Source organism: Felis catus, chromosome C1 (genome assembly GCF_018350175.1).
Source record: "Felis catus isolate Fca126 chromosome C1, F.catus_Fca126_mat1.0, whole genome shotgun sequence".
In the NCBI taxonomy this organism is placed as follows: Eukaryota; Metazoa; Chordata; class Mammalia; order Carnivora; family Felidae; genus Felis; species Felis catus.
In genome coordinates this window covers 170,037,083-170,064,961 of record NC_058375.1, presented here as the reverse complement: position 1 = coordinate 170,064,961, position 27,879 = coordinate 170,037,083, and the positions used below count along the sequence as shown (strand labels likewise).

General features: G+C 36.0%; 1 protein-coding gene across 6 annotated transcripts in view; it reads left to right on the top strand.

Annotated features, from left to right (window-relative positions):
* The window catches only part of PDE1A (phosphodiesterase 1A), a 328,273-nt gene that overhangs the window by 78,770 nt on the left and 221,624 nt on the right, over positions 1 to 27,879 (top strand). The window contains exon 1 of one of the 6 annotated variants that reach the window (XM_011285386.4): positions 9,339 to 9,856. The exons of 4 other annotated variants lie outside the window; for them this stretch is intronic. In XM_011285386.4, the coding sequence (XP_011283688.1) occupies positions 9,804 to 9,856 (53 nt within the window). In that variant the 5' untranslated portion in view covers positions 9,339 to 9,803. Of the gene's footprint in view, positions 1 to 9,338; positions 9,857 to 27,879 lie in introns of those variants that run through there. One more of the 6 variants, XM_003990917.6, reaches the window with a different exon arrangement.

Sequence of the window (27,879 nt, the reverse complement as noted above, 5' to 3'; positions counted from 1 at the left end):
AAGAGGAATTTCTCCTACTTTGTGAAGCAGAAAGGCGAAGCTCTGATACCTGGCTGAAGGAACAAACTGGGGAACAGTTTTTCCTTGCCACTTGAAGCCATAAACCTGGTCTTCCTTTTGAATTCATTTAAGAAATTAACAATTTTGATGGATTTTATTATGGAGTAAATGGCTAATAAACTTTAATTCTGACTCACAAGTCAGAAGTATCTAGTTTAAAACTATTAACAGGGTAAAATCTGCTTTTTGTCTACAAGGCAGAAAACATTTTTGGTCAAACTGAGAACCATTTCCAAAGTGATTATCAGCTGCATTGTGAATTTTAATATTCAATGCATTTATTCTCAGTTACTTAGAGTTCCTCATTTAAAGAAGTATAATGACAAACATTTCAAGATGAAACACATGTAAGTATTAGAAAATGTTTTGAAGCATTGCAGGAGATCAGTAAGAGTCTATTTTTAGGTTCTTACAGTTGTATAAGAGGAAAAGTTTTCTCTTCTTCTTTTGTAGGTTCTTTGATGGCCTAATTATTAAATTGATATAAGAGAGATTGACAGGAGAAAAGTAAACAAAAGTGTAGTAACATGGGTACATGGGAGAGACCCAGAAAAACTGAGTAACTCCCAAATGGCCAAAGCCATCAACTTGAGTATCATTTTCAGCTAAAGACAGATTATGGGGGTGGGAAGTCAGTTATAGGAGGCTTCTAGGAAGAGCCCAGTAAACAAAAATAAGACTGTTATGCAGAGTTAAGTCAAGGCTTTCTCCATTGGTAATAGGTTCTAGAGATTTGTTTTATTTTTTAATGTTTATTTATTTATTTTGAGAGAGAGAGAGCCTGTGTGCGAGCAGCAGAGGGGCGGGGGGGGGGGGGGTGGGGGGGAGGGAGACAGAGAGAGAGGGAGAGAGATAGAGAATCCCAAGCAGGCTCCACACTGTTAGTGCAGAGCCTGATGTGGGTGACACTTGAACTCACAAACCATGAGATCATGACCTGAGCCAAAATCAAGAGTCAGACCCTTAACTGACTGAGCTACTTAGGTGCCCCAGTTTCTAAAGATTTAGGCATCCTCGTTTTTCTAGTATAGCCAGGAAGACAACCTTACAGATGGGGATTTCCCTTATAAATGTAAATATTTCTTACAAAAGGGTAACTTCTACTCAGTTTTCTGAGCTTCACCAGGATCTTCTGTTTCTTAAAAATAACCTGCTTAAGATAATCCATATGCCAAAGAGGTATATTTTGGAATGGTGTATTTTGCTTCCCTTTACAGACATGCATATAAGAAAAAATATATTTTTGTATAACTTGACTAGATTTATGTTTAAGGTAGTCAGGAACAGTTAGTTACATGTTCTGATTTTTTCCTCAGCTACTACATCCCGAAGAATCGGTTTCTTCATCATTACACAGATGAATTTGCAAATAAATAATTGCACATGTTATGACACATAGATTGTGATACTAATAGGGGAGCAAAGTATTGTAGGCATGATGAATTCAGATGGGGTTGTCAGAGAAGTCACCTCTCTGAGGTGAAACTGCAGCTGAAATCTGAACAATGAGCAGAAGGAATAGCATTTTAGACAAGGAAACAGTGTGTGCAAAAAAGAGGCTGAAAAGAATGTGGAGTGTTCAAGGAACAAAATGCCAGTGTGGCCAATGAGAAATGAAGTAAAGAGCAAATGAGATAGGGGACAGATAGGTGAGACCAATGTTAAGATTGTGGTATAATTTACTCACTATGCACCCATTGAAATAAATAAGAAAGCTGTATAAAATAATGGGAATAATGTGCTATCTCTCTTCCATTTAATAAATAATGATTTTATCTTCTCCCAGTCAGCCAGAGGCACTATGCAGTGTAGGTAGTGGGATTATTTTTATCACAGATGAAAGTAAAAACAAGTAAGAAGCCAGACTTTAATATAGGCATATCTTGCAGATATTTCAAGTTCTGTTCTAGAATACTGCGATAAAGTGAATATTGGATAAAAGAAAGTCAAATGAATTTTTTGTTTTCCCAGTGCATAATACGTTATATTTACACTATTCTATAGTCTATTAAGTGTGCAATAGCATTATGTCTAAATAAACAATGCACATACCTTTATTAAAAAATACATTATTGCTAAAAAATGCTGACCATCATCTGAGCTTTCAGCAAGTTGGTAAGCAACAAAATTTAATTGAGTAAATTTGAAGACCTAATTGGCTTTATTAAGAGGTTTGTGAATAGGGCAGTATCCCATCAAGCAAGTAGAGAGCAACTCTGAGGAGTTGTACAAAAAGGAAGGGTTTTGTAGGAAGGAGGATGCAGCAAAGAAGTTATTAGCAAAAGAAAAGAAAGGATTGTTTCAGGTAAAGTCACTTTCCCTTGGGGGGAAGAACAGGGCTCTTATCTTGCAGATTACCTCATCTTCCTTTGAGGGATGGAGAAGGCCCACAGGACAGATTACCTTATGGATGATGAACAGAAAATTTCCGACTAACCTGTTAAGACTACATTTCTGGGAGAGATTGAAGCTGTAATCAGTTAGGTATTAAACCCTGGTTTGGTGACTTGGCCTGGAATAAGTGACTCCATCTTGGGCCTGTGGTTTTCTTTTTAACAGAGTAATAATCCTTTTGCTGATGGAGGGTCTTGCCTTGGTATTGATGGTTTCTGACTGATTGATTACATGGTGGTAGTTGTGAAAGTATGAGGTGGCTGTGGTAATTTCTTAAAATAGGACTATGAAGTTTGCTACATCGACTGACTCCTCCTTTCACAAATGCTCTGTAACAAGCTATGCTATTTGACAGCATTTTACCCACAGTAGAACTTCTTTCAAAACTGGAGTCAATCTTCTCAAACTTTGCCACTGCTTTATCATCTAAGTTTACATAATATTTAAAATCCTTTGTTGCCATTTGAACAACGTTCGCAGCATTTTCACCGGGAGTAGATTCTTTCTCAAGAAACTGCTTTCTTTGCTCATCCATAAGAAGCAACTCCTCATCCATTCCAGTTTGATCATGAAATTGCAGCAATTCAGTCACATCTTCAGGCTCCAACTTCTAATTCTAGTTCTCTGTGAATAAAGAGGCCCAAGGAGAAGGACAGAGTAAGGCCAGTCAGTGGAGCAGTCAGAACACACACAGCATTTATTGATTAAGCTTGCCATCTCAAATGGGCATGGCTTGTGGTGCCCCCAAACAGTTACAATAGTAACATTGAAGATTACAGATCACCATAACAAATATAATAATAATGAAAACGTTTGAAATATTTGTGAGAATTACAAAAATGTGACACAGAGACGTGAAATGAGCAAATGCTATTGGAAAAATGGTGCTAATAGACTTGCTTAATTTGCCACAAACCTTCAATTACAAAAAAATGTGATACTTACAAAGCTCAAAAAAGGGAAGCACAATTAAAGTATGACTGTACCTAAATGGAACTTTTGAGCCACCATAAGATAATAGTCCTGAAAGCCAGGCTTTGTTCACACCAAGAGGGTTTTCCAAGTTCTGGTAGCTCTACCTAACATACATGATTCAGGATTGTAGATTTGAATATTGAGTTTATTATAAACTGTGGACAGAGGACACCTAGGAGATAAGAGATCTTCTGCCACTTGAGATAGGGAAAGCATGTATCTTCTGCCCTGGTGAAATGTAGAAAAAGGGACCTGGATAGAAGGTGTTTTAAGCAAATGATCAGACAAAATATTTTGATCTCTTACTTCTGAGCTGAAATCCCAGAGTGGGGACCATGAAAGCTGAGTGAAAGCTTATAGCGGAGAATTTTCCCAGTGACTTTGTGTGTTTAGCTACAACAGAATAAAAGTGGTGGTACGGTGTGTCCAATCCCAAGCCTCCCTTAGTGCCTGTTCTGGGATGGAGGGCTCAAGAAGTCCTGCTGAGATAGGAGCAGTTTATCTGCCATGAGCCTGCCACGCCCATAGTGAGGAGTCAGGGAATCCCACACAGGAAACAAAAGGTTAACAACCTCCACAGAGATCCAGCTGAAGGATGTAATTGACACTTGAGGATCCTGCACCACCAGTGAAGGCTGAGATTGGGTTCAGTCAGAAGGGGAAGACCATAGTTCCCAGATTGAACCACCCGAAAAAAATAGCCATAGATTCCAACAGTAGATATTTTCAGAGAACCAAGTGACCAGACAGACAAGGGACATTGTCACGGAGACCAGAGAAAACAAAGGGGAACAGGGGATTGCAGGTTTGCTTTTGAGGCCACCTTTTTCTGATGCTACAGTCATAGAAACACACCTCCCTATAAGGCCTCCTTGAAGGCCTTGAAGGAATACCTCCTTGAAGGAAAACAGTGGGTTGGAGAAAATATGAAAGACTGAACATTTAGCAGATATTACTGGGTTTTTAGAAAAAGAATGTACAAGAGGATGATGAGATAGCATTAATAGGCACTTGGTTCATGTTCCATTCATTCAACAAATAACCACTGAATGTCTCTTATGTTTCCTGCACAAGGACTACAGCAGACACTAATCCCTTTCTTCCTGTACATTACATTCCAGTGACAGTGGTTCCAAAGTGAAGCTGTAGAAAAAAGGGAAACAGCTTAATTAGAACAACTAGAGACACTACAATTTATTTCCACATTTGAATAGTAGTGTGTTATATTTTTTAAAGTGCTTAAAATTTTTTTTAATGTTTATTTATTTTTGAGAGAGAGAGAGAAACAGAATGCAAGCAGGGGAGGGACAGAGAGAGGGAGACACAGAATCCTAAGTAGACTTCAGGCTTCAAGCTGTCAGCGGCCAGCTGACACAGAGCTCGAACTCAGGGACCGCGAGCTCATGACCTGAGCCAAAGTCTGACGCTTAACCTACTGAGGCACCCAGGTGCCCCAGTAGTGTGTTATATTTTTAAACCTACAACTATGGGGATGAAAAAGTATTCTGGTGATATGCATTGTCTCATTGGGGGTAAGAAAAGCTAAAAATCACTATAGAGCTTATTCTTGTTTGGACACCAAGTTTAAATAACTCGACATGTTATCACAGGGTCAATCATAGAGTCACAAAGATTTAGAGCTGGAAAGGATCTTTGAAATCATAAGGCCCAACTTCATAGTTTGATGGCTAAGGAAACAGATATCCAGGGAGTTGAGAAAAATCACTGCTAGACCTGGGGTGAAAATATATGTTCCTTGACATTAGTCCAGGGCTCTTTGTAATAGAACAGTGCTTCCTTTTGAATTTTAGGAGAACATATTCATTGAGCCCTCTCTAGGGCTTGCTTTTGCAAGTATTGGGAACACCTGGGCAATGCAATGATATTTCAATACGGTAGAGGATTAGGAGAATAGACACTCATTAGAGTGGCCGGTTCCTCCTTCTCTTTCTCAATAGATACGAAATATAGCCCAGAAAGAATATGAAAGATAGCCCAGAAAAAACCCAAGCAACCTGAGTGGCAGAGTCCCCACCAAGTGACAACCTACTCAGCAGGGGTAAGCTTGGGCTCAAGAAGGAGACATCTGAGTTCAAATTCCAACTCTACCACCTATGAACTAGCTTTGTAATCAGTTGTAAAAACTTGTAGCAGGAAATTTATTATAAAATATGAATAAAATGCTGAAGGTTGCAAATGACTTACCTTAAAAGGATACATTAAACTTAGGGTTATCTCTAAATGATACCAGTCTTGTGCACTTACACACAAAAGTTTTTTGCCCAGTTCTAAAGGGGTAGAGTTATGGTTGGCACATTGAGAATAGTTTCTGTTCTATTATCTCATGGTACAGTTGACCAAGTGGTGTTTCACTTTATAGATTCCATATTTATATGTCGAAGGAAAATTATGGCAGTGCCTGCATTTTCCTTTTTTTGTTTTCATCAAAATTTAAGTACTTTTCTGATAGAGTATCATATTCACATATCATCTTTCATGTATGATGTGTCAAAAATAAATAGGACTGAGAACTACTGAACTAAAGATTAGGTATAGGAGACATTCCGATCACACACAGGGCTAGTGCTCACCTGGAGAGAAAGCAGAGAGGCAAGAGTGAAAGAATCATTTTTTTTTATTTAAGTGATATTACATGTATATAGTGATAAAATCTAAAATGCCATTTGATCCTTTCTGTCTTGCATTTCTTTCTCACTTCTCCACTTAATTTAAAACTCACTTAACTATATAACTTACAACATTGCATTTAACGAAACTCTGTAAGAAGAAAGTACACTTTGTTTCAGGTTGATATTTGATTAGACTTATATGGTAAAGTGATAACCTGTAGATACATTCATATTCCAGTTCTTGGGCTGCCATTAGTATTACATAATTTTTCTATCATTGCATGCTTTTTGGCACTTACATATAACAAACAGAGCTATAGAACAGGCTATTACTATAGAACAGACAATTACAATGAAAAAAAAAAAAACTGTGCTGACAGTGCAGAGCCTGCTTGGGATTCTTTTTCTCTGCCTCTCTCTCTGCCCCTCCCCTGCTCGCATGCTCTGTCTCTCAAAAAATAAATAAATAAATAAATAAATAAATAAATAAACATTAAAAAAATAAGGGAAAGTAAATCTTACTTATTTTCCAAGATGCTTAACACAAAATACCATGACACATTTCATATTCAGTTGTTTGGGAAAGTCATGGAGCTAATCTGTTTTTTGTCACACACCATGGCTTATGTTGGATACATTGGTGTGTTTCAGCAGAACATTTTAACAAATTAACTTAAGGCATATTTATTAAACACCTGTTATGACAGTCTGTAACAGTGCTGAGTGGGGGAAATTGTGTGTGTGAGAGAGACAGAGTGAGCACACGTGAGAGCAGGAGGTGTGGGTGAAAGTGTTAGGCAAGGTCACGCTGAAAGAGAGTTTACCATAACAGGAAAAATATAAACAACATTTCTGATCCTTACCCCCAGGGAAAAAATATTCATAATAAGTTGTATTTGGTTTATTTTATAGGAGAGTTGACCTGGTTATTGATATAATAAATTTTAGTATTTTATTATTTAAATATAACAGTATGATTGTGTTCATTTAAGGAATATAATTTGTAATTTGAGCAACAACAGTGGAGTCCTTTTATCTTATTGAATACTACATTAGAGTTGAATAACTTAATAAAGCAAACTTTTCTCCCAGTGTTAAATTTAAATGCTCTTTGATAGAAAGTTTACAAAAATATTTAAGAAATACATATTTTTCTTTGTGTCCGGTGAATATTTAACTTACCAATATTTTCTCATGGCTCTTTAGGTTTTTATATTGGGTTTATATAATGGCACTTGATATAAATGGGAAGCTGAGCTTTCTACCTTAATAGCTAAAGAGCAAAAAGAATATAAACTTAATGTGGAGCAAAAATATTATTTTCCTATAATTAATTTAACAACAGTCAGATTCTGCAGTTGATAATTAAACCTTTGAGCCTCAAGTTAGATTTCATACTTGGCTTGTCCTTTGAGCTGTCCCTTGGCTGGCTGTTTCCTAGTATTTGTGGTGAGTTCCTTCATCATGTAAATGAAAAAATCATTTCACCTTTCTAATTCAAAAGTAGACAAAATGAAAATTAATTTTAAAAGTTGATGAGCTTACTATTCTCTTGGGTTGGCCCTCAGGAGTATTTATGCTAAATTAATAGTATTATAAATAAACCATGAGTACAGAAATTGTCTGCCACCCATAAATACAAAAATCCTTCCAGAAGACCTGCATAGCATGTTATTTCTTATGTGCCTTCCTATACAAAGAAAGCCAAGGCACATGGTTATAATAATGCATTTATTCCAAAGGTCTGCATATTAGTTTGCATATAGATGGTCTCCAGATTTAACTGCAGTATCACACACGTGAATTTATGATTGGATGCTTATTGATGGTGAAGGGAACATTGATTTAGATGTCTTTAAGTAAATATGTAATATCTACAGAGATACATACAATATAAAATTATCTTTTTATTTAGGACTTCTTTACTTATAACTTTACATATAAGCATGTATTTTTGGAGTACTAGGCATCATAACTTCTTTGCTAGATCCTTCGCAAGAAGCAAACTAATCATATTTATAGATAGCATGATACCACCATTAAAGCTGGAAAGGAACATAGAATTCAATTAATATTGCAACTTCATAAGTACAAAAACTTGGGCTCAGATAGGTCAAAAATTTTTCCAACAATGGCTCACATTTTCATGATAGAACTAGGACCAGAACCCATTTATTATTTTTAGCTCAATTCTGTCTCAGATTGACATCATCAGAAAGATGAAAAAAAAAAAAAAGTATGTGTTAGAACTGTGCTCCATGTAATCAGTGATTTCTTTCTTTGTAACTCTCTTCTTTGTCTTTCCTTTGAGAGAACAAAAACAAAACGAAACAAAAAAATACCTCTTGCTCCCGCTGAAGGTATTTAGAAAGTGCTAAGAACTTCAGATCACGACCATATAGGTCATGAACTCCTTTGTGTCATTTGACCCTTATTTGATGATTCAACTAGAGGCACGACTGTTTCTCAGTTACCCCTGCCTTTTATTACATGTGGTTTTTAAAAACATTTTAATCATGGTTTATTTTATTACATACCAAACTTCTGGCCTGGAATCTCATGACACTATTGATTGAGTAGGAATTTTGTTAGTAATTCAGATATAGAAATGTCTCCAAAATACACTATATTAAAATGTGAGGGTTCATCTTATCTGTGACTAGAACAGGAGTTCCTGCAGTGTGAGTCTAAGGCTTCCAAGTAAAACAATTTTTAATGTCATTTATTTTCGGCCGTTTACAACTTCTCTCTAATACCTACATTTCTTTCTTTTTATTTTTAAAATTCAAATTTGATCACATAGTAAAAACAAAACAAAACAAAAACCACCTTAGGTTCCCAGGGAGTTTAGGGGCCTTAAAAAAGTGTGTGTGTATTTGTGTGCATGTGTTTTCATATGTTTTTTTTCAGTGTCCCCACTTAGTTGGAAAGCTACTCTGGGTACAGACATCTGGGCACATTGTCACTGATAGAATTGAGCAATTTTTGTTTTTCTAACTCTCGTAGCTCTGGCCAGCTTCACATGGGCTTCTATCAGTTGAAATTGTAACTTTGACTTCAGCCAAGTGTAGGTTATTGGGCTATGAGTGCCAAAAATCACGAGCGGTCTCCACACTTCAAAGTGTGAATAAAAGCAATATTGTAAAATAATTATAATCGTTGGAAGCAGAGCCAGTCACACAGTCTGAGCCCATCTTCCTTCATTAATTTGTATACAGTTCTTATTTTAACAGAACAAACTTCCAGAGGGTACTCACATGGGACTGCTGAACCAGCTGTACAACTTTTATTTTGAAGAAAAAAGTTGAGCCTCAGATCAGGCAGTTTTAAAGACAGGGAGGGACTTAGCTTTCCAGAGCTTGACCAGCATGTGGAAGGACTGCTCTCTTGGCTGCACTAACTCAGGGCGCTCCTACCTGGGTGCCACTAGAGTAGGAAGTTGTCTGTTTGTTTCCTTCTGTTCCCGAGGGTCCTGTGTGCTTCTCCTGCCTGTATCAACGTGACTGTCGGTGGTTTTTGCACACCCTGCTCTGTGGGGGAGTGCCCCAACGTGCCTGTCTTATGTGGCCTCTATGGACACACTGCTCAGCTGGCAGAGAGCAGGGAAGTTTTCTCCCAGCACCCAAAAAGAGAAAGAGGAAACTACTTTTTCCTTCTGGGCTCCTTGCAGCAGAATAGACTTCTACATTGCCTCCCTGGATTTCTGGAGTGGTTTCCAGGAAGAAGTTAAACTTTTACCTTTAAATGGATGACCATGTCACAATCAGGAAGAAACATCTCCAAAGACCCATCTTTAGGTAAGTAATGCTACACCCCAGTTGGCTCCAGGGTTGTCAGGAAAAATAATTTCTCTTCTTCATCCTTAACTTGGGAATTCTAGCACTAAGTTACAGCAAAGCAGTACAGTGTGTCTAACGTTTAACTTCATGCATACCCAAGGAGTCCTTTTATTTTCTATTTTCTGAAACTCTGCGCACAAACTGTTATCAACTCCTCAAAATTTATTTAAAAAACATATTAGCTATTCAAGCGCATGAATGACAGCACTGGAAAAACTTCTACAACATTATGCAATCCCTTGCTATTTCTAATGGTTGCACAGCCCTCTAAGTTGGAAATACTGTGCTTGGTTATTTCAGCTTAATTGCACTCAGAGATAGTGTTTTAGTGCAGCAAATGCTATACCTTTTTGCAGTAACGTGGAAGACAAATTTGAACTTGATGGCTACTATACTAAAGTGTACATTTTACACCTAGTTCAGGAGTGTCTTTCTGCAGTTTAGGAAACAATAGGGCAACAGGAAAAATTTTATACTGTGGTGAAATTTGTGGGCAGAAAATATGTAGATACAGTGTAACAGATTGAGCTAAGGTTTTATTTTGGGGGGAGACTCACTCTCTAGAGAGCAGCAATTTCTTCACTGACTTCTTAACCCTTGATTCTTTAGTTATTTATTATGTACTTTAGAATTCAGAATTAGGAATTTAAAAAAAATTAAAGAAGATAGAAATTCAACAGTTTCTGCCTCTTAAGACAGAAGATTTTAAAAAAGAAGTTAATTATTTATCAATGTTGTACTTCCTCCAAAATAATATCCTAACCAGAGCAGAGATACTACATGTTAGTAAAACTAAATGTTAAAGTCAAGTTACAGTCACTGGTTGTTGATCTAGAATTAATTACAGGATAATAGAAGTTTATGGATGGAATTCCTGGCATTCTGTGATTGTCACATAATGCGTAAGAGTGGGCCTTAAGGCACATATTTTATGCATTTATTAAAGCATTATTATAGTATTATTAGTAGCAACAGTATACTTTTGTAAAGCTTAAAAAATGCTAGCTCAAATCTCTTTTACAGCCTTCTCTTGAAGATAAATGATATTTGAATATGTATGTGTGGATTTAATATAATCTATGTCTACACAAATATACATTTGTACATTGTATGCACTGATGGCAATAAGTCACCAAAAATCCAAACTGACCCTCAGAATTTGGATCCACCTGCCATATTTTCTGAAAAAAAATCTCTCAGTGTTATGTAATTAATATCTATTTTCTCCCAAGTGCATGTGTGACTTCAAAAGATCTGACAGTAGTATGGATAATTCCAAACTCAACTCTACTGAGGCACCATTAAAAGAAGGCACCTGCAGAAATTCAGGAAGGCAAGATTATGTTGGATAAAGTCAAATCCACTTAGCCAGTATCTTTATTATGTTACCCCATCAGGAAGCTGTTGCGATTGAAGCAGGTGGTACTTCACCACTGGTTATGGCGAACCCATATCCCCTCGTGCTGAATTCTGTGCTTAGGTGCCACTCACAGGAGAATGGCAACTCATCTGTGCTTCTGTTCTTTTTCATATAAAGATATTGAGATTCTTTACCCGAATAATTAGAATACAATTTGCTAAATTCAAATGATTGCTTCATGATCCTGGTGACTTAGAAGAGAAAACATAGCTGCCAGAGAGGACCTCCTTTGACTCAGTCAACTGTTTCAATAAGTGCAGAAATGGTTGCTGACTGAAAACAGGGTAAGGCCAGATGTCAGGCCGGAATTGATTGGTCAATTGGCACACTGACAGCTGGCTTTGCTTTTCTCAGGATATGATTGTCATGAGGGAAACGGGAGGTGGAGAGTACCTTAATAAAGCATTCAAATGACTAGATATAATTCCCCAGAGAAATTTGTGGGATATTCTTCAGTAAAACACAGCATTGGCTTTCTGATAGCGAGTTGTACTTTTGCGCAAGTTAGGAAGTGGTTTAAGATTGTTTTTGGCATTTGATGTCCTTATCCCATGCCCCACTTCATTTTCCTTGTTGGCCTCGTTTCTCAGGTCCCTTGTCTCCTTGGGCTATTACTGAACCGTCCACCTCTCACATTGAGACATCTTTCTCAAGTCTGCTTTTTTGGTCAGATCCATGTACTAGACCTTTCCTTCTCAATATGTACTTCTTTGTACCCTACTTCCTAAGGAATTTGCATACTGGTTCTCAGTCCACTTGGTAAGCAAATTAGTGCTTACCTTTTATATGTGCTAGACTCTTTTATATGTGTTAGTTATAAGTTTAACAGAAATTTTGTGAAAATAATATTTTGACTTTATAAACACTTCATTTAGAATTTTAGTTATTAAAGGAGATCAGTCTGGGAATTTTGGGGGAAATATCTGACATATTGACACCATTCAAAATTTTATATACAGACTACTTTCTTCTTCAGTTGAACCCACAGCTTTTTTGTTTGCTTGTTTGTTTTGAGAAAGAGAGACAGTGCGAGTGGGGGAAAGGCAGAGAAAGAGGGAGAGAGAGAGAATCCCAAGTAGGCTCCACACTAACAGTGTGGGCTTAAACCGAGGAACTGTGAGATCATGATCTGAGCTGAAGTCAGACGCTTCACTCACTAAACCACCCAGGCACCCCAGAATCCACAGCCTTAATTCAATTCACCTGACCTTCTCTGATTGATTATAAGTGTCTAGATCTGGCTGACTGCACTGGGAAGGTCAGACATGATAACGAAACACAAATTGTAACTGCCTTCACATGACATGTCATCTAGCATACACCTAGGTAACTATGGCACAGGCAGATGATGGGTGCCAAAAAGGAGGTGACAATGTCCTGAAAAATTATAATAAGACAGCTTTCAATGATGACTAATTCTGACACCTTAGTGAATTGATAGAGAATAGCAATATTTTATTTTTTAATTTAATTTTTGAGACTGAATGAACATGAATTTTTAATTAACATAATCTCCCTAAATTTCAGACAGGAAAAGTCATCCAAATGTAAAAAAGTTAGTTGAGAGGTGTCAGAGCAGATGATAGATGTTGAAATTCCATGGCTGGATATGTTACTGGGGAGACTGGGAGAAATCGTACATATTATTTAGATTTTGCCTCTAAGAATGTGTCTCCTGCAATGGTGATTCTGCTGAATCGTCTCACCTAGTTAAGTTAGCAAATCTATGTTTTAAAAGTATTTTGTGGAAATTTTAGATATATATTTTCACACCAGGTCTGTGAGGCAAGGAACAAAGGAAAAGTTTATTTTATGGCCAAGGTGGGTTTATGGGATCTTTTATGCATATCATGTGGAACTTGGGATCAGTGAGACTGACCACTCAGCCCTGAGAATATATAAATGGTGCATCTCAAACACACTTTGTGGTTCTGCCTGTAGACGTTCCTGTAGCTCAGAAACTGTACAGAAAAGTAATGATTCTTCCTTTCCTCAAGAGAAATTCTTAGGATTTTATAATTTTCCAGGAAGGAAATACTAGCACAGAATGTATATTAATGTCTTTTAAATATGCATCACAAAGTTTGTTCCTCAGTACTTAGCAAATAAAATTATACAGAACCTTAAAATCCAAGATGTGAATAAACACTTGACATTAAAGGCATCCCATAGAGAAAGAAACATTGTATTAGACTTTAAAAAACCTCTTTTTCTGTGTTACCATGAGTTTTATCTCTGGTAATAATAATTTATTTCTTTATATAAATAGATTAGTCAATTTCTAATATATTTCAAATCAATTACCTTTATATAACTCCAGCAAAACAGTTGCTGAAGATTCTTCCATCTTATTGCATATTCGTATTGCTTAGTGAACTTTCTATAGTCTCATGGGATAAATAAACATTTAACGTTTATATCAAGAAAAATCTGTTTCTCCTAATAAAATTGCATCAGTGAGAACATTTCTTATATGAATCCATTACCATGAAGTCTAAGTCTGGGTTTTTGTTATTATCATCTCCTACTCGATTTGATATTTTATTTTATCAAATTCTATTATATGTGTATTGTTTTCCATTTATTGCTTCAAATTTTTTCTTAAAGTAGGTAGGCAAAAAATGAATTAAACAAATAAATTGAATTGAAACTTTTCTTACATGTTAAGCCTTATTTAGTATTCTTTGAAACTAACAACCTATTGAACCGCTTCAGTGTTCAAAATGGATGCTATTTTTGTGGTGACTTTCCATTAGAAGTAGCACCAAAATGCCACAAACAAAATATGCAAATAATTGTTCATCAGCCCTAGATTTGAGAACTGGTCTATGCATCCAGTATCTGAGACATTAAAGTGCAAGTCAGATTTCTGCCAGGGTCTGAGACTAATGAAAATTGTGTTGAGATCTTCACAGCATTTAGAACATGCTGTTTCTTCTCTTTATGCCTTTTCAAAATTCTTATTTTTACAAGTATCTGTTAGCAGAGGAATTCTGAGTGTGCTTTTGGCAGGCATATTCTCTTCACATAGAGATGGAGAAAGCAGAAAGATGAAATAAGAAAGGCCAGGAAAAGAAAGACAGATCCTAATGTTCTTTGTGGACCTAATGGGGATGGTTAGTACCTATTGATATATCTGATTTCTAATTTCAAGGTTGTGATCTATGCTTTATAGAGGAATAGCATAAAATATCTGTTACATATTTAAAATGCTACACCTTTTGGAGTGTAATCATTTTTATGTTTCCACTTTTTTTTTGAGAAAGAATGTGTGCCAGTGCGCACATGAGTGGGGGAGGGGCAGAAGAGAGGGAGAGAGGATCTCAAACAGGCTCCACACCCAGCATGGAGCCAGAAGCCAGGCTCCATCTCACCCCCTGAGGTCATGACCTGAGCCGAAATCAAGAGTCAGATGCTTAACCAACTGAGCCACTGAAGCACCTCTATTTCCATGTTTAAGTTCAGTGCATGAACATCAGTGTTACCGCAAAACCAGAAGTTGCTAATACGCAAGGGATACACTGCATTTCAGATTTTTACATGTTGACATGGCAGAATACCTGACTGACTGCAGATTTACGGTAGTTTTCTAGGTAAAATGTTTGGATAGTATTAAGTTATTCAGACATTGTGAACCCATTCCCCTTGGTGTTTTGGGAACAACAAAAAACCTGAACAGATATAAAATATCAAAGCACTCTAAAATTTAAAGTAATTGTCATACATTGTTGGACATTGGGATTTTTTCTCATTAATATTTAAGTATTTATAATATTCTGTAATTTAATCCTCTTTTTAACACCTTCCTCTCACCGGAAACACATACTTTAGACAGGAATATATTTAGTACAAGTCATCAGAGTGAAAAATAATTACATAGAATAAAACTAAGTACGAGCTGATGAAGTAGTATAATATGTTAAATACCTTTTTTATGGAATGAATTTCCTCAAAGAAAGAAGTTCTATGTAAATCAAATCCAAAATATAATAAAATTCTGTATTTATGAAAATGTTTTAACATTTTTTGGCTCTAAAATAAAGGTGATTATGAATTTGTTTATTAAAAAAAGAGAAAAAGATGAATTTACCCTCATGGTTACATAGTTACATGTTGGAAATTTAGTTTAATGGCTTTTCTTTTAAATAAGTGATGATTTTTATGTGACAGTTAATTGATAGAAAAAAATAATTATGTTTAAGTTATTCTCCCCTTGCTATGAAAGGAAAAATAGTTCTGGAAAATAGACATAGTGAAGTGAATTTACCATTTATGACACTGTCAGGCACAACATTAGTTAATAGAAGAACAGTTATATTTTATAATAGACATGTTTATTAAAAATTAGTTTTTTATTGTTTACATCAGGATGTTATTGCTGCTGGTTAAAGGTCATTGCATGACTTATAAGGCAAGGAACAGACACAAGTTGATCTTTAAAATGGACTGACTACAAAGATAAAGCAAAACAACAAACAAATATGAGTGTAAGACATACGGTAATGTTTATCATGCAAGTTATCAGACATAACTCTGCCTTTTCTTTTTTTTTCGGTTGTGATAACAATAACTCTAATTTTTAAGTGGTCATCACCAGTAGATAAACCATAATTTGTTATACATTTTAAAGTCAGGCAATAAGTAATTTACTCCTGCTGGTATTACTTCCTCCATAATCAACACAAATTTAAGCTACCTCCAATAAACTTACCATCACCAGCAACAGCAGCAGCGGCAATAGCGGTAGCTATTAATGTTAATATTAAGAGCTGCTGTTTATTAAAATTTTAGTGTATTTATTTATTTATTTATTTTAATGTTTATTTATTTTTGAGAGAGAGAGAGAGACAGAGTGCGAGCAGGGGAGGGGCAGAGTGAGAGAGGAAGACACAGAATCCGAAGCAGGCTCAAGGCTCAGAGCTGTCAGCACAGAGCCCAATGGGAGGCTTGAACCCACTAACTGTGAGATCACGACCTGAACCAAAGTTGGACACTTAACCAACTGAGCCATCCAGGTGCCCCTAGTGTATTTTTAATAAAGTTTACAGGTATATAATCTTCAGAGCAATTCCTTAAAGAAGTAGTAAATCCACAATTTATAATTTGGGTATGGATCCAGGAACAGAGAATAGATTAAAACACAACAAAGTTTCTCTCTCTCAGGAACTACACAAATTTTGTTTGCTAACCTAGGGAAGTTTGGTGATAGTTGTGTTTATCTTAGACATTGTGTTCATGATTTAGAAATAGCTTTTCAAAGATTTGTAATGCTTGAAATAAGAAAATAAAGGTTATGCAGGTTAAATGATATACTAGATAATTTAATGGTTTTGGAAAATTTTATATGTGGAATAACCAGTCTATTACATATAGTGTTTAGGTTAAAAGCAATGAAAAATCATAGTAATAAGATTAAGGTGACCTATAGGATTATCAAAATTGAATAAGTTAAAGAGGTCTGCAGTATTTATAAACCCAGTCTCTTCAGTTCTGTGACTGGACATGACATAATTATGATAGTTAGTTCTCATGGGAAAGCTTCCGTTTATTTATGTATTTGATTAAGGTTACTTGGCCATGAGCTCTGCTTGAGGAAAATCCAACATTTCCTGAACCAGAAATGCTGGAAGTGAATGCAGCAAGTCACAGTGCATTTGAAGAAGCAGATGATAAAACTTTGAGATTTGTCATCTTCATAACATCCCCGAACTGCTCCATTAAAGCCATATTTTTTTGTTATGGAGAAACACTAATTCTGAGATAAGTTGGTAACCATTTGTAGTCACTCCAGCCTTTAGCATCATAGGATATTATTTTTAGGAGAGTTGTTTGTTAAGACAGGTATTAAAATACTATGTATTTATTAACCTGTTGTTTACAGGCATTGAAAGTCAAGGGCTTTTATTATGAAAATCACCACTTCAGCTTTAAAAATATTAATATTTAATTTGACATTTTCAAGGATCAAAGAGCTTGGAACAAATTGTTTGGAGACCAAGTAATGAAAAACAGCATGTCAGTATCTTTAATGTACAAATGTGGCAATTTTTGAGTCCTAATTGAGGAAGGAAAGGAAAATCCTATTAGGTCAAAGTCATTTTTAAGTTATATAATTCAATCAAAATTTGGATGAAAGTAGAGAAATGTGACAATCTGGGACCACCTGTTTGTTAGATATCTCCTCTAATGAAGATTCCAAATGGTTATAGCCATTCCAGTGATGATATTTTTGTGGATCAACATGAAAGAGAAAAAAGAGACTCTTGCAAATTTCTGTGCCCACTAATTATGCATATGCTGCTCAGTTCAGCTGCACCTAATTTTTTCTAACTCAGAGATATCATGTCATTTTATCTGGATTTCTTTTACTGCACATATCGCTTCATCCCTATTATAATTACTTGAGTAAGGAGCTCAACCCTCCTAAAAAAAAAACCTGTAAGATTTCTGAGGCTGTAATTAATATTGAATTCATCTTTGTATTTCCCATAAATTTTGGTGGAATGTGTGTGACAAATAAGCACTTGCATAGGCTTCAAAAAGAGACTAAGTCAGTATTGTGAATGTATGAAATAGGAAGTTTTGGGAACTATGGTAGATAGGAAATGAAAACATTTAGTTTCACATTTTTAAAAACAGTGAGTCTAAACAAAATCCAGCTACAGATTGCTAACTGGTGACCCTTGAAATGAATGAATGATAGAATTAATAATTTGTTTAGTTAGGTCTACATAATGGGGATTGCTCCATTTTCAGGGTGAATGATGGCCAGTAAGTCTTGGCTGAAAATTCTGGCAGCCATATCCAAGAGGATTGCTATAAGGATGGGTAGCTTGTTTCTTGTTTGTAATACTAACTGAGAATGAGAAAACCAATATACTCTACAAGGCACTATAATATACAGATTATAGAATCTGTATATAATTTTGTAGCATTCAAGGAAAAAATGAAGAAACAAACTTGTTGAATGAATAAAATGCGTTCGTGTTAGCCCCAACTTGAATTATTCCGGAATCAGCAAATTAAGTGCCTGTAGCCCATTCCACCTTTGAACAACCATAACTTGTTAGAAAGTACTTTCTTAAATGGGAATCTGTCTTTTGGTCAATATAAACTTTTTTTCTCTCTTAGTAGAACTGGACCAAGAAAGATCCAAACTCTTTCACAGGACAGTCTTTCAAATGCTGAAGACATTTGTATCAGTGATTGCTATTTATAAATCTTCCTAAAGCATAGGGGCTTAAAATGACATGAGTCTATAGATCAGCTGAGTGGTTCTGTGATCTCAATGGGCTTTCTTCTGCATCTGTAGCCAGATCATAGGTTTGCTGTGAACTGGCTGACCGAGGGGGACCTTGGGTTACATGACTTGAATTTCCTTCATGTATCTCACATATCTTTCTAGCAGACTAGCCTGGATATTTTTTTTGTAGTAACAACAGGAAACTATGGAGGAAACAGAAACTCACAAACATTTTTTCAAGGCTCTGATTGAGTCTGAATTGAGTCAGTTGTTCTGTCCCATTGTAAAAGTCAAAAAGTCACAGGGCCAAACCCAGAGCTGGTGTGGGAGAATATTAGTAAGAAGAAGCATATATAATTGAGTCAATTAATGCAATTAATGCTCTCTGAAAATTCTTGTGTTTTTTCTGATTCTTCTTTCCTTTATTCCATCCATAGTCCATCTTCATTCAGACAGTTGGAAAGACAGCATATAATTTGAATTTTTATTTCATGTTGTTGAAGTTATCTGAGGATGGAAATATATATATATATATATATATATATATATATATATATATATATATATAATAAAACAGTGAAGTTCTATTGACTCTCATGTGGTTGATGGGTCAAATATTTTTCACCTGACATCAGAATTATAGTGTGCCTGAAATTCCTGGTTAAAAAAAGTTTTAAAAAGTTAAACATTAGGAAAGTTTCACTAATTGCTTAAAACATGAGCTATTATGCCCATGATGATGGCCCATATTTTCTCAGTTTCTTTTGGAGAATTAATTTTTACCAAGTGTCATGCTAACAGGCTTGAGACAATTAGTTATTTTAATACAAACTGAATATAATTAATTATATAATTTTGGGCAATCAATTCCAATTCCACGAAAACCATGACCTGGAATGGAGGGCTTGTAAATACTAAAATAAAATAATGCTTCCTTTTGCATTTGGATCATATTTGGTATTCATAATGCATATTCTCATCCATAATGCATATTCTCTAGGAACTTATGATTGATTATTGTCTCTTAAAAATTATTTATTCTTTGTACTATAAAAATCATGATATTATTTTCTATTACTGAACCCTTCCAAATACCACTATAATGAGTAAATGCTTTCATAAAGCCAAATTACATAATTCCTCTTTTAAATCAGTGATTCACAAAACGGATCTGTTTGTTATTGACATTAGAATTGCAGCTTACAAAACCAAAACAAAACAAGCTTCTGAAACCTTAACTCAGATATTCTGCTTTAGTAGGTCTGGGACTAGAAAGCTTTGATATATGTGTTTCCACATGCTCTCCCATTTATGTTGATTCATAGCTAGATATGGGAGCCACTTGCCTTAATGATACAATTTACCTGAATAGGAATGGAGGAACAGAGTAGTTTGGACAACGTTTTGATAATTTTAGCATCATTATTGAAAATGTAAGCCAAATTAGAACTTCTAGTTTTCATTAAAAAAATGTTTATGGGTACAGGAGACCTATGAAAATGAAGGGGGTTATATTTCTCCTTTAAAAAACTTAAACCCTTTTTTAGAATCTACATAGGTTTATAAAGTACAGAGACAAACTACCATGAACTCCAAACCAATGGTTTTCAGCATTGCCTGTATCTTACAATCACTGGGGAATTAAAAAAAAAATCCCAATGCCCAGGTTGTATCTCAGACTTATTATATCCAAATCAGTGGGTGAGACCCAGGGATCAGTGTTTTTTATAATTCTTTAGATACCTTGAATGTATGGCCAAGTTTGAGAACTACTGTCCCAAGGAGAAGCACATATGAAGTACTGAGACAGAGAGGGAGAAACATTTGACGATAAACATTGAAGGTTTGTATGATTTTGACAGGAAAGTGGAAGATGAGAAGGATATTAATAAGGTGGTATAGCTTGAGCAAAGCCAGGAGATTACAAAAGTTCATGAAGTGTTTGGGAGAATTTGGGGCATAAGGAGAACTCCTGATTAGCTAGCAGAGAGTTGAGGATGTGTGGCTTCAAGTGGTTAGCACTAGTGAGTCAAGGGCCATACTGCAGTCATTTTGTGAATATGTGCTGTCACCCATCTGGTTTGTTGTTAAAACTGACAAATCTGATGAATTGAACTCCTAAACTCCTGAGCTCAAGGAAGACCATTCCCCTGAGATACTCCAAACAGAAGCATAAAATAAGTTTGGGAAATACTGCCTGTCATACTCATTCTCCTGTTAGAAATTTACAAGTCATATTAGATATTTTTTTGCAGTAAAACTGAAGTTTGCTTGGCCCAGTATTTCCCCCAATTTATTCTATTTCTATATAATGCTTATTAATATCTACAGAAATTAGTGTTCCAACGTACACATTTCAGTTTCTCTAAATTTTCCCCAAATATGTCTCCTTTATTTTTCTGAGATTCACTTTACTTTAGTTTTTTTTCGTCCTTTACTTCTTTTATTTTTGTTATCTGGAAGATAGTCTGACCCTAAGAAACTTATCTATAGTTAATATTTTTCATCTACTCTTAGAGAAACTGGGCAAACAAAGTTGCCTGGTTGAGAGAATAGTTAATGTTCTATTACATAACTGCAATGGTGTGAGTTTAAAAAAAGGAAGAAGAAATATTTTGAAAAGATTGAGAAATGATGAACAATATCATGTTATTGAAACAGCTGAGGGTAAATTAAGAAATAACAGATGGGAGTTATCTGTGGATTATCACACCCAGGTATCATGTACACACAAGTTTGGCAGCATTTTACCTAGCTCTGGTGCCTTTTTCTTCATTTCATCCCAAAGAGATTTCTTTTTAAAGCATTGCTTTTAAATTCACACTTAGTGAAAGCAGATGATTCAAAATCTGCAAATAATACCATTTTGAATAATGATGGCTTATGCTTATGTAGAATCCCATAAAAAGAGTTTTGGAAAACATTTTTTTATATCTTTTATACTAGATGTTCACACAATATTCTTATGAAGTAGAAAGAAAACTATATAGATCTCCATTTCATAGATGTTTTTAAAGCTCAAGGGGTCAAAACCAGCCAGAGGGAGACACATTGAAGAGTATTGATAATAAGAACATACAGATTGGGGCGCCTGGGTGGCTCAGTCAGTTAAACGCCCGACTTCGTCTCACGGTCCGTGAGTTCGAGCCCCGCGTTGGGCTCTGTGCTGACAGCTCAGAGCCTGGAGCCTGCTTCAGATTCTGTGTCTCCCTCTCTCTCTGACCCTCCCCCATTCCTGCTCTGTCTCTCTCTGTCTCAAAAATAAATAAACATTAAAAAAATTTTAAAAAAAAAGAACGAACAGATTGAGTGTGGCTCGCCATTACAGATTGCATCTTTATAAAAGATAGTGTTAGGACATCTTAATGTGTATGCCAGGCTGGCCATACTATCCTTCCTTGAGGTATAATCCATTCTCACTAACCAAGGAGATGATTTGAATCACCCTAAAAGTTATTTTGAGCTACTCAGAATTATTTCAGAGTCATTATATTCATGAAAATTTTCTCTTCCAGAGGTCGAGCAAAAAAACAAAAACAAAAACAAAACAAACAACAACAACAACACAACCAACCAACCAAACAAACAAACAAAAACAATGAGCAAGCATACATTATCAAGTGTTCTCTGGGTCATATGATTTACTGTGATGACCATACAAACACCAACATAGATTTGACATGTCATATATGAGGCACTTATTAGGAATTTTAGGACATAAAATACTGTCTCCAGAAGGAGTAAAGAAAAGAGGAGGGAAAAGAAAGATAAAGTTCAGGCACTTGTTCTGAAAGTGTTTCTATACAGAAGAGATTGGTTGCTACCATAATATAAACAGCATTTTCTTAGGCAGTAGAAAGACCCTTTTAGGTGTTGAAGGGTGTGGCTTTTAGGTTGTGCAAGACTAGAACTAGATTTCATTATGACTTTGTTATGATTTCATTAATAGACATGAATAAAATATAATTTCACAGTAGTCATCCTATCTTTCTTTTTAGGCTTTGCTGTCTGTAAATTTCCTAATACTCAAAATGCTTGAATATTACTGTTCAGATGGTATTCCATTTTATTTATTTTTTTAAAAAAATTTTTAAAAATTTTTATTTATTTTTGAAAGAGAGAGAAACAGAGCATGAGTGGGGGAAGACCAGAGGGAGAGGGAGACACAGAATGCGAAGCAGTCTCCAGGATCTGAGCTGTCAGCAGAGAGCCCTATGCGGGGCTTGAACTCACAAACTGTAAGATCATGACCTGAGCTGAAGTCGGACACTCAACCGACTGAGCCACCCAGGTGTCCTGAGATGGTATTTCATTTTAATGTACTTCAGATCACTCAAGAGTGCCATAAAACTTCCATATTTTATTATTTTAAAATATTTTACTTTATTGTAATTTTTTTTGAAATATCATACTAAGAATCTATTTTCTAGAGGGAAATACAGTATAATGCCCTTAAGACTCTTTAGTCTCTCTCAAGAATCAAATATTAAAAAAATTTTTTTAAGTTTTTTAAAATGTTTATTTATTTTTGAGAGAGAGAGAGAGAGAAAGCATGAGTGGGGGAGGGGGAGAGAGAGACACACACAGAATCTGAAGCAGGCTTCAGTCTCTGAGCTGTCAGCACAGAACCCAGCACGGGGCTCGAACTCACCAACCATGAAATCATGACCTGAGCCAAAGTTGGAAGCTCAACCGACTGAGCCACCCAGGTGCCCAAGAATCAAATATTTAAGAAATCTTTACTAAATATTTTAATAAAGATATTTGTGGTACAGAGTGGCAAAGACAATTTATTTAAAATACATTCCATTTCTAGAGGAGATCCATTATTTCTTGATATTTCCTTATTGAAAAAATGGAAAACACTTTCTGACTGCATTCTGAAGAGCCAAACAGCTGTTATCAAATGACAATTGACCTAAATTTTATACAAAAGTACTTATTAATTCTGTATACCAGCTTTTATACAAACTTATATGGAAGTTGAGGTGCTAAAGTTACATAATTTTGATTAATATGTATAATCTGGATACTGCTCTGCTTTATCCTTCTAACAACATATTGTTTCCCTCTCTGTTATTAGTCCAGTTGCCAATTTAGCCTCATTTATCCATCTAATGGAGTCTAAAATGTACACTGTCTGCAGCTTCCATGTCCTCTCTGTAACTTTTCCATTCCCTTGCAAAATCACCTCTTTTCATAATCTCAAGTATCTTCTCTGTTATGTTACTTCTAAATTTATATTTGAAGATCTCAACTCTATCCTGAGTGACAATTTACATCTCTTTCCATCTCTTAGGTCTACTGGAATGACTTCATGATACCTGATATTAATCCATCCCAAAGAGATTTATTATAACACATACTTCCTCTATAATAGTAAGTTCAGAAGAATATGTATGCTTGTCTCTCTAAACTTTGTCCCTTGCAGTGCTAGTGTCCCATGAGATTTAATAGTTTTACTCACACACACACACACACATACACACACTAGTACGCAATTTCCCAGAACTTTATTATGTTTATGTTAAATGTAAATATTTAAGAGGAAGATAAGATATTTAGTGTGTCCTGAATTGACAGTGGAAAACCTCTTTGTGTTGAATATTTATAAACATATCAAAGTCTCCAGTAAACTGTTGCTTGAGAAATATTGCTTAGACAAACAGCCTAGCCTGTTTGCTTTGAGGCTCTTTGTTGATAGCTATTAGAGAAAGCATCAAATGTGTCCCTGCACTTCTACTCTTTTTGTCATTTCAACTTGAAATCTATTATTTTTGAAGCCTCTTGAACTTACTGTCTTCCAAACAAAATGAATATCAAATTTATTCTAACCTGCTTTTAGAAAATTATGCTTCTCTCCTCTTTGTGCCTTTTCACTTCAAGGCCTTTTCCCCTCTTATCTAAAATTTTATATTTTTCAGATTAATCTTCTAATCTCCAGCCCTCCTTTCACAGTTCCTTGTTTCTAGAGTCATTAGATTAGCCCTTAGAGCTTTGTCATGGTTATGGTACTCCCTTCTTCCGAAATTTGCAGTGACCCTTCATTTTCAGCTAAGTGAAATATTGATTCTTCCGGCATTTGAAGCACTTTATACCTGCTCTCCATTTACCTCACCTCCTTCCTCCTTCCACAGATCCTACGTTACACTCATTCTGGATGATTCATTGTCCTCTTGGACCTGTCTCACGTTTCCCTCCCTGAGCCTGTGTCCATTCTGCTTCTTCTGGTTCAGTCCTTTCCCTACATGTCCTATCTAAACTTCTCTGTTCTTGTTCATGCTTCAAGACCAAATTCAAATACTACTATTGTCTTCAATAGAACAATGAACTGTTCCCTGATTCTTTCAGTGAAAAGAAGCTTCTCTTCTCTTGGGCTTTAGTGGTAGTAGGGTGTTTTTTCTTTGTTTTGTTTTTTGTTTTGTTTTGGTTTGGTTTTGGTTTTGTGGTTGTTTATTTGTGTCTTATGTAGCTCTGTATTCCTGAACATATTTGCCAGAAATTAATATGATAATTTATTATTTAGTGCATGTTCTATCTTCCCTTCTTAATATGAACTTATTGAAGATTGTCAAGTAAATAAATAAATGTAGAGGACAATTGGGGCGCCTGGGTGGCGCAGTCGGTTAAGTGTCCGACTTCAGCCAGGTCACGATCTCGCGGTCCGTGAGTTCGAGCCCCGCGTCGGGCTCTGGGCTGATGGCTCAAGCCTGGAGCCTGTTTCTGATTCTGTGTCTCCCTCTCTCTCTGCCCCTCCCCCGTTCATGCTCTGTCTCTCTCTGTCCCAAAAATAAATAAATGTTGAAAAAAAAATTAAAAAAAAAATGTAGAGGACAATTAATAGTTGATGAGTATACATATAATTTTTAAATTCTCTGTGTTTACTACATATCTTGCAAGTTTTGTTTTATGTTGTTAATGAAAGTGATATATTATCCTCATGAAGTAGCATTTCATAAATGGAAATGCTTTGCACAGAATGACACAGGCCACATGAGCCCAGCTATATTATTCTATTATATAGCCATGTATTAATTTCATTACAATTCTTATATGTCCATTAGAGAGATATTTCTACATTCATATTTATATTGCTAATCATTATTGTTATAGTCGGAAATAGTTAATATGAAGATATGGGCTTTCTTTAAAGTAAGTTGTACTCTAATAAAGGCTTATTCATAGTTTCAAACTGTGGTTGCATTTTAAAATAGTAAATTAGTTGAACTGTTCATCATAAAATTTTAATTTTTTTCACAAATTTATAAAGTATACATTTAGAAACCATTCATTAGGAGATACCTTATGGAATTTCTACTCTGAAAATGAAAGGAGGCAGAAAAATTTATTCGTTGTTTTGAACTCTTTATGATGAAAATTATTGTTCTTATTATTGATTGTGATTTGGCTATTTAATGATCTGATTCAAAAGTCTCTATCATGAAGAGATACTGGGGCACCTGGGTGGCTTAGTTGGTTGAGCATCTGACTTTGGCTCAGGTCATGATCTCACAGCTTGTGAGTTCAAGCCCCGCATCGGGCTCTGTGTTGACAGCTTGGAGCCTGCTTCAGATTTTGTGTCTCCCTCTCTCTCTCTGCCCTTCCCCACTTGTGTTCTGTCTCTGTCTCTGTCTCTCTCTCTCAAAAATAAATGAACATTAAAAAAAAAATGAAGAGATACTATATTTAATTTATATTAATATTTTTACTGGTAGGCCATATGACACATATAATTTTAATAATTCTGACCACTGTAGTTAAATGAGATCATGAACTCTGGAGGATCATCAATATAAAGAGATTTTGACTTCCCCTGTCCCTATGGTATGTCCAGCGATCTTCCCATTAATTCTGTTGTCATGAATGGAAGGATAAAGGAAGATCTTCCCAAGACCTATCAGCAAATGAGAACATGGTAATTTCATAACACCTGTAACTTCCATTTGAAATATTTATCATGATTTGTAGTTATACATTTACATTTATGATTTGCTTCATGTCTGTCTCTTCTACTGGAATGGAAGAAATAGAGACACAGACACAAACTCCAGAGACCCTTCTCTGGAGCAGAGCCAGGCAGTCAAAGGTTAGTACTGGCAAGTCTCAGGTTCTGCCCTGGGGGATCCTGGAAAATTCGAGGTTGGCACCTGCCCCCCAGGCTTGGCCTCTATTCCCGGTGTCCCAACATGCCTGCTTGAAGTCTGCTGCATGGTCACTCAGGATCTCTTCCTTGTGAGCACCTGTCATCAGTCTCTATTTCCTGCTTCCAGATAACATAGCCAAGGCCAGCATCTCAGCCAACTTGGGACATGATGGGATCATAGTTCATACTGGCTATGGCAGTCACCTCGTTGCCTCTGGTATAAAAGCCATGAACTTTAGCTCCTCCAGCTCTCTCAGGATGATGATGTAATTGAAGCCTTTTTCATACCCTGTGGTCCTGGCAGGCAGACAGTACCATGTGAGCTGGGCAGAGTGGATGGGGTTTCATGGGGTCTGAGCCCTGACTCCACCTTGGACTTCCCACCCTGGAATGCGTGTTCTGGGTCTACAAAACTGGGATTGTGTTTGCACATGTTTGCATGTGTTTGCATATCCAGTGCAAGCACAGTGTCACCCAATTAAAAGGTGCTAGATAAGTATTTGTCCCCATGTATGAATAATGTCAGGACATTTTTTCTAAGAGGCTCTGGGTTTATCTTACTGGTTATCTAATTAAGGTTGAACCCAGTATTTGAGATTAATCACTGAAGTCATTACTCCATCCAGGAGGAGGTTTCTAACAGATTATTCATGATCTAAGAGTGAACTTGGAGCCAGATTTAGGAGATTCTTTAAGAAAGATGCTAGTTGAAGAAGGAGAAAAAGATTAGATTTTGAGAAAGAGAGGGTACAAAGGTAAGGGAGAAGGCTAAAGAAAGAAACAAGAGAAATGGTCAGTATGAGGAGGAGAGAGGAGAGTTAGGGAAGAATGGAGTTAGTCAACACAGAGTTGGAGAGCAGCAACTGACACTAACAAAAATGGAGCAAATGGGCCTTCTCTGGAGCCAGACTTGTGTCTCTCTCTGCTCATTCTCTAGCTGCTGAGACAAACTGCTTCTTTGTTCTGAGCTTCAGTTTCTCTCTGTGAGATAAGTGAATTTGCCTCTAGTGAATTTCACAACTCCTGAATTTTGTGAATACTTTCTGTGAGAATGAGCAAAGGCCCTGGTATTGATGATCTGGATAACATTTAAGTGAGACCTTTAGAAGAATGGAAGAAAGCAGGAGGCTGTGTAGTAATAAAGAGGGGACAGTGAGTGTAGGTCATTTATATAA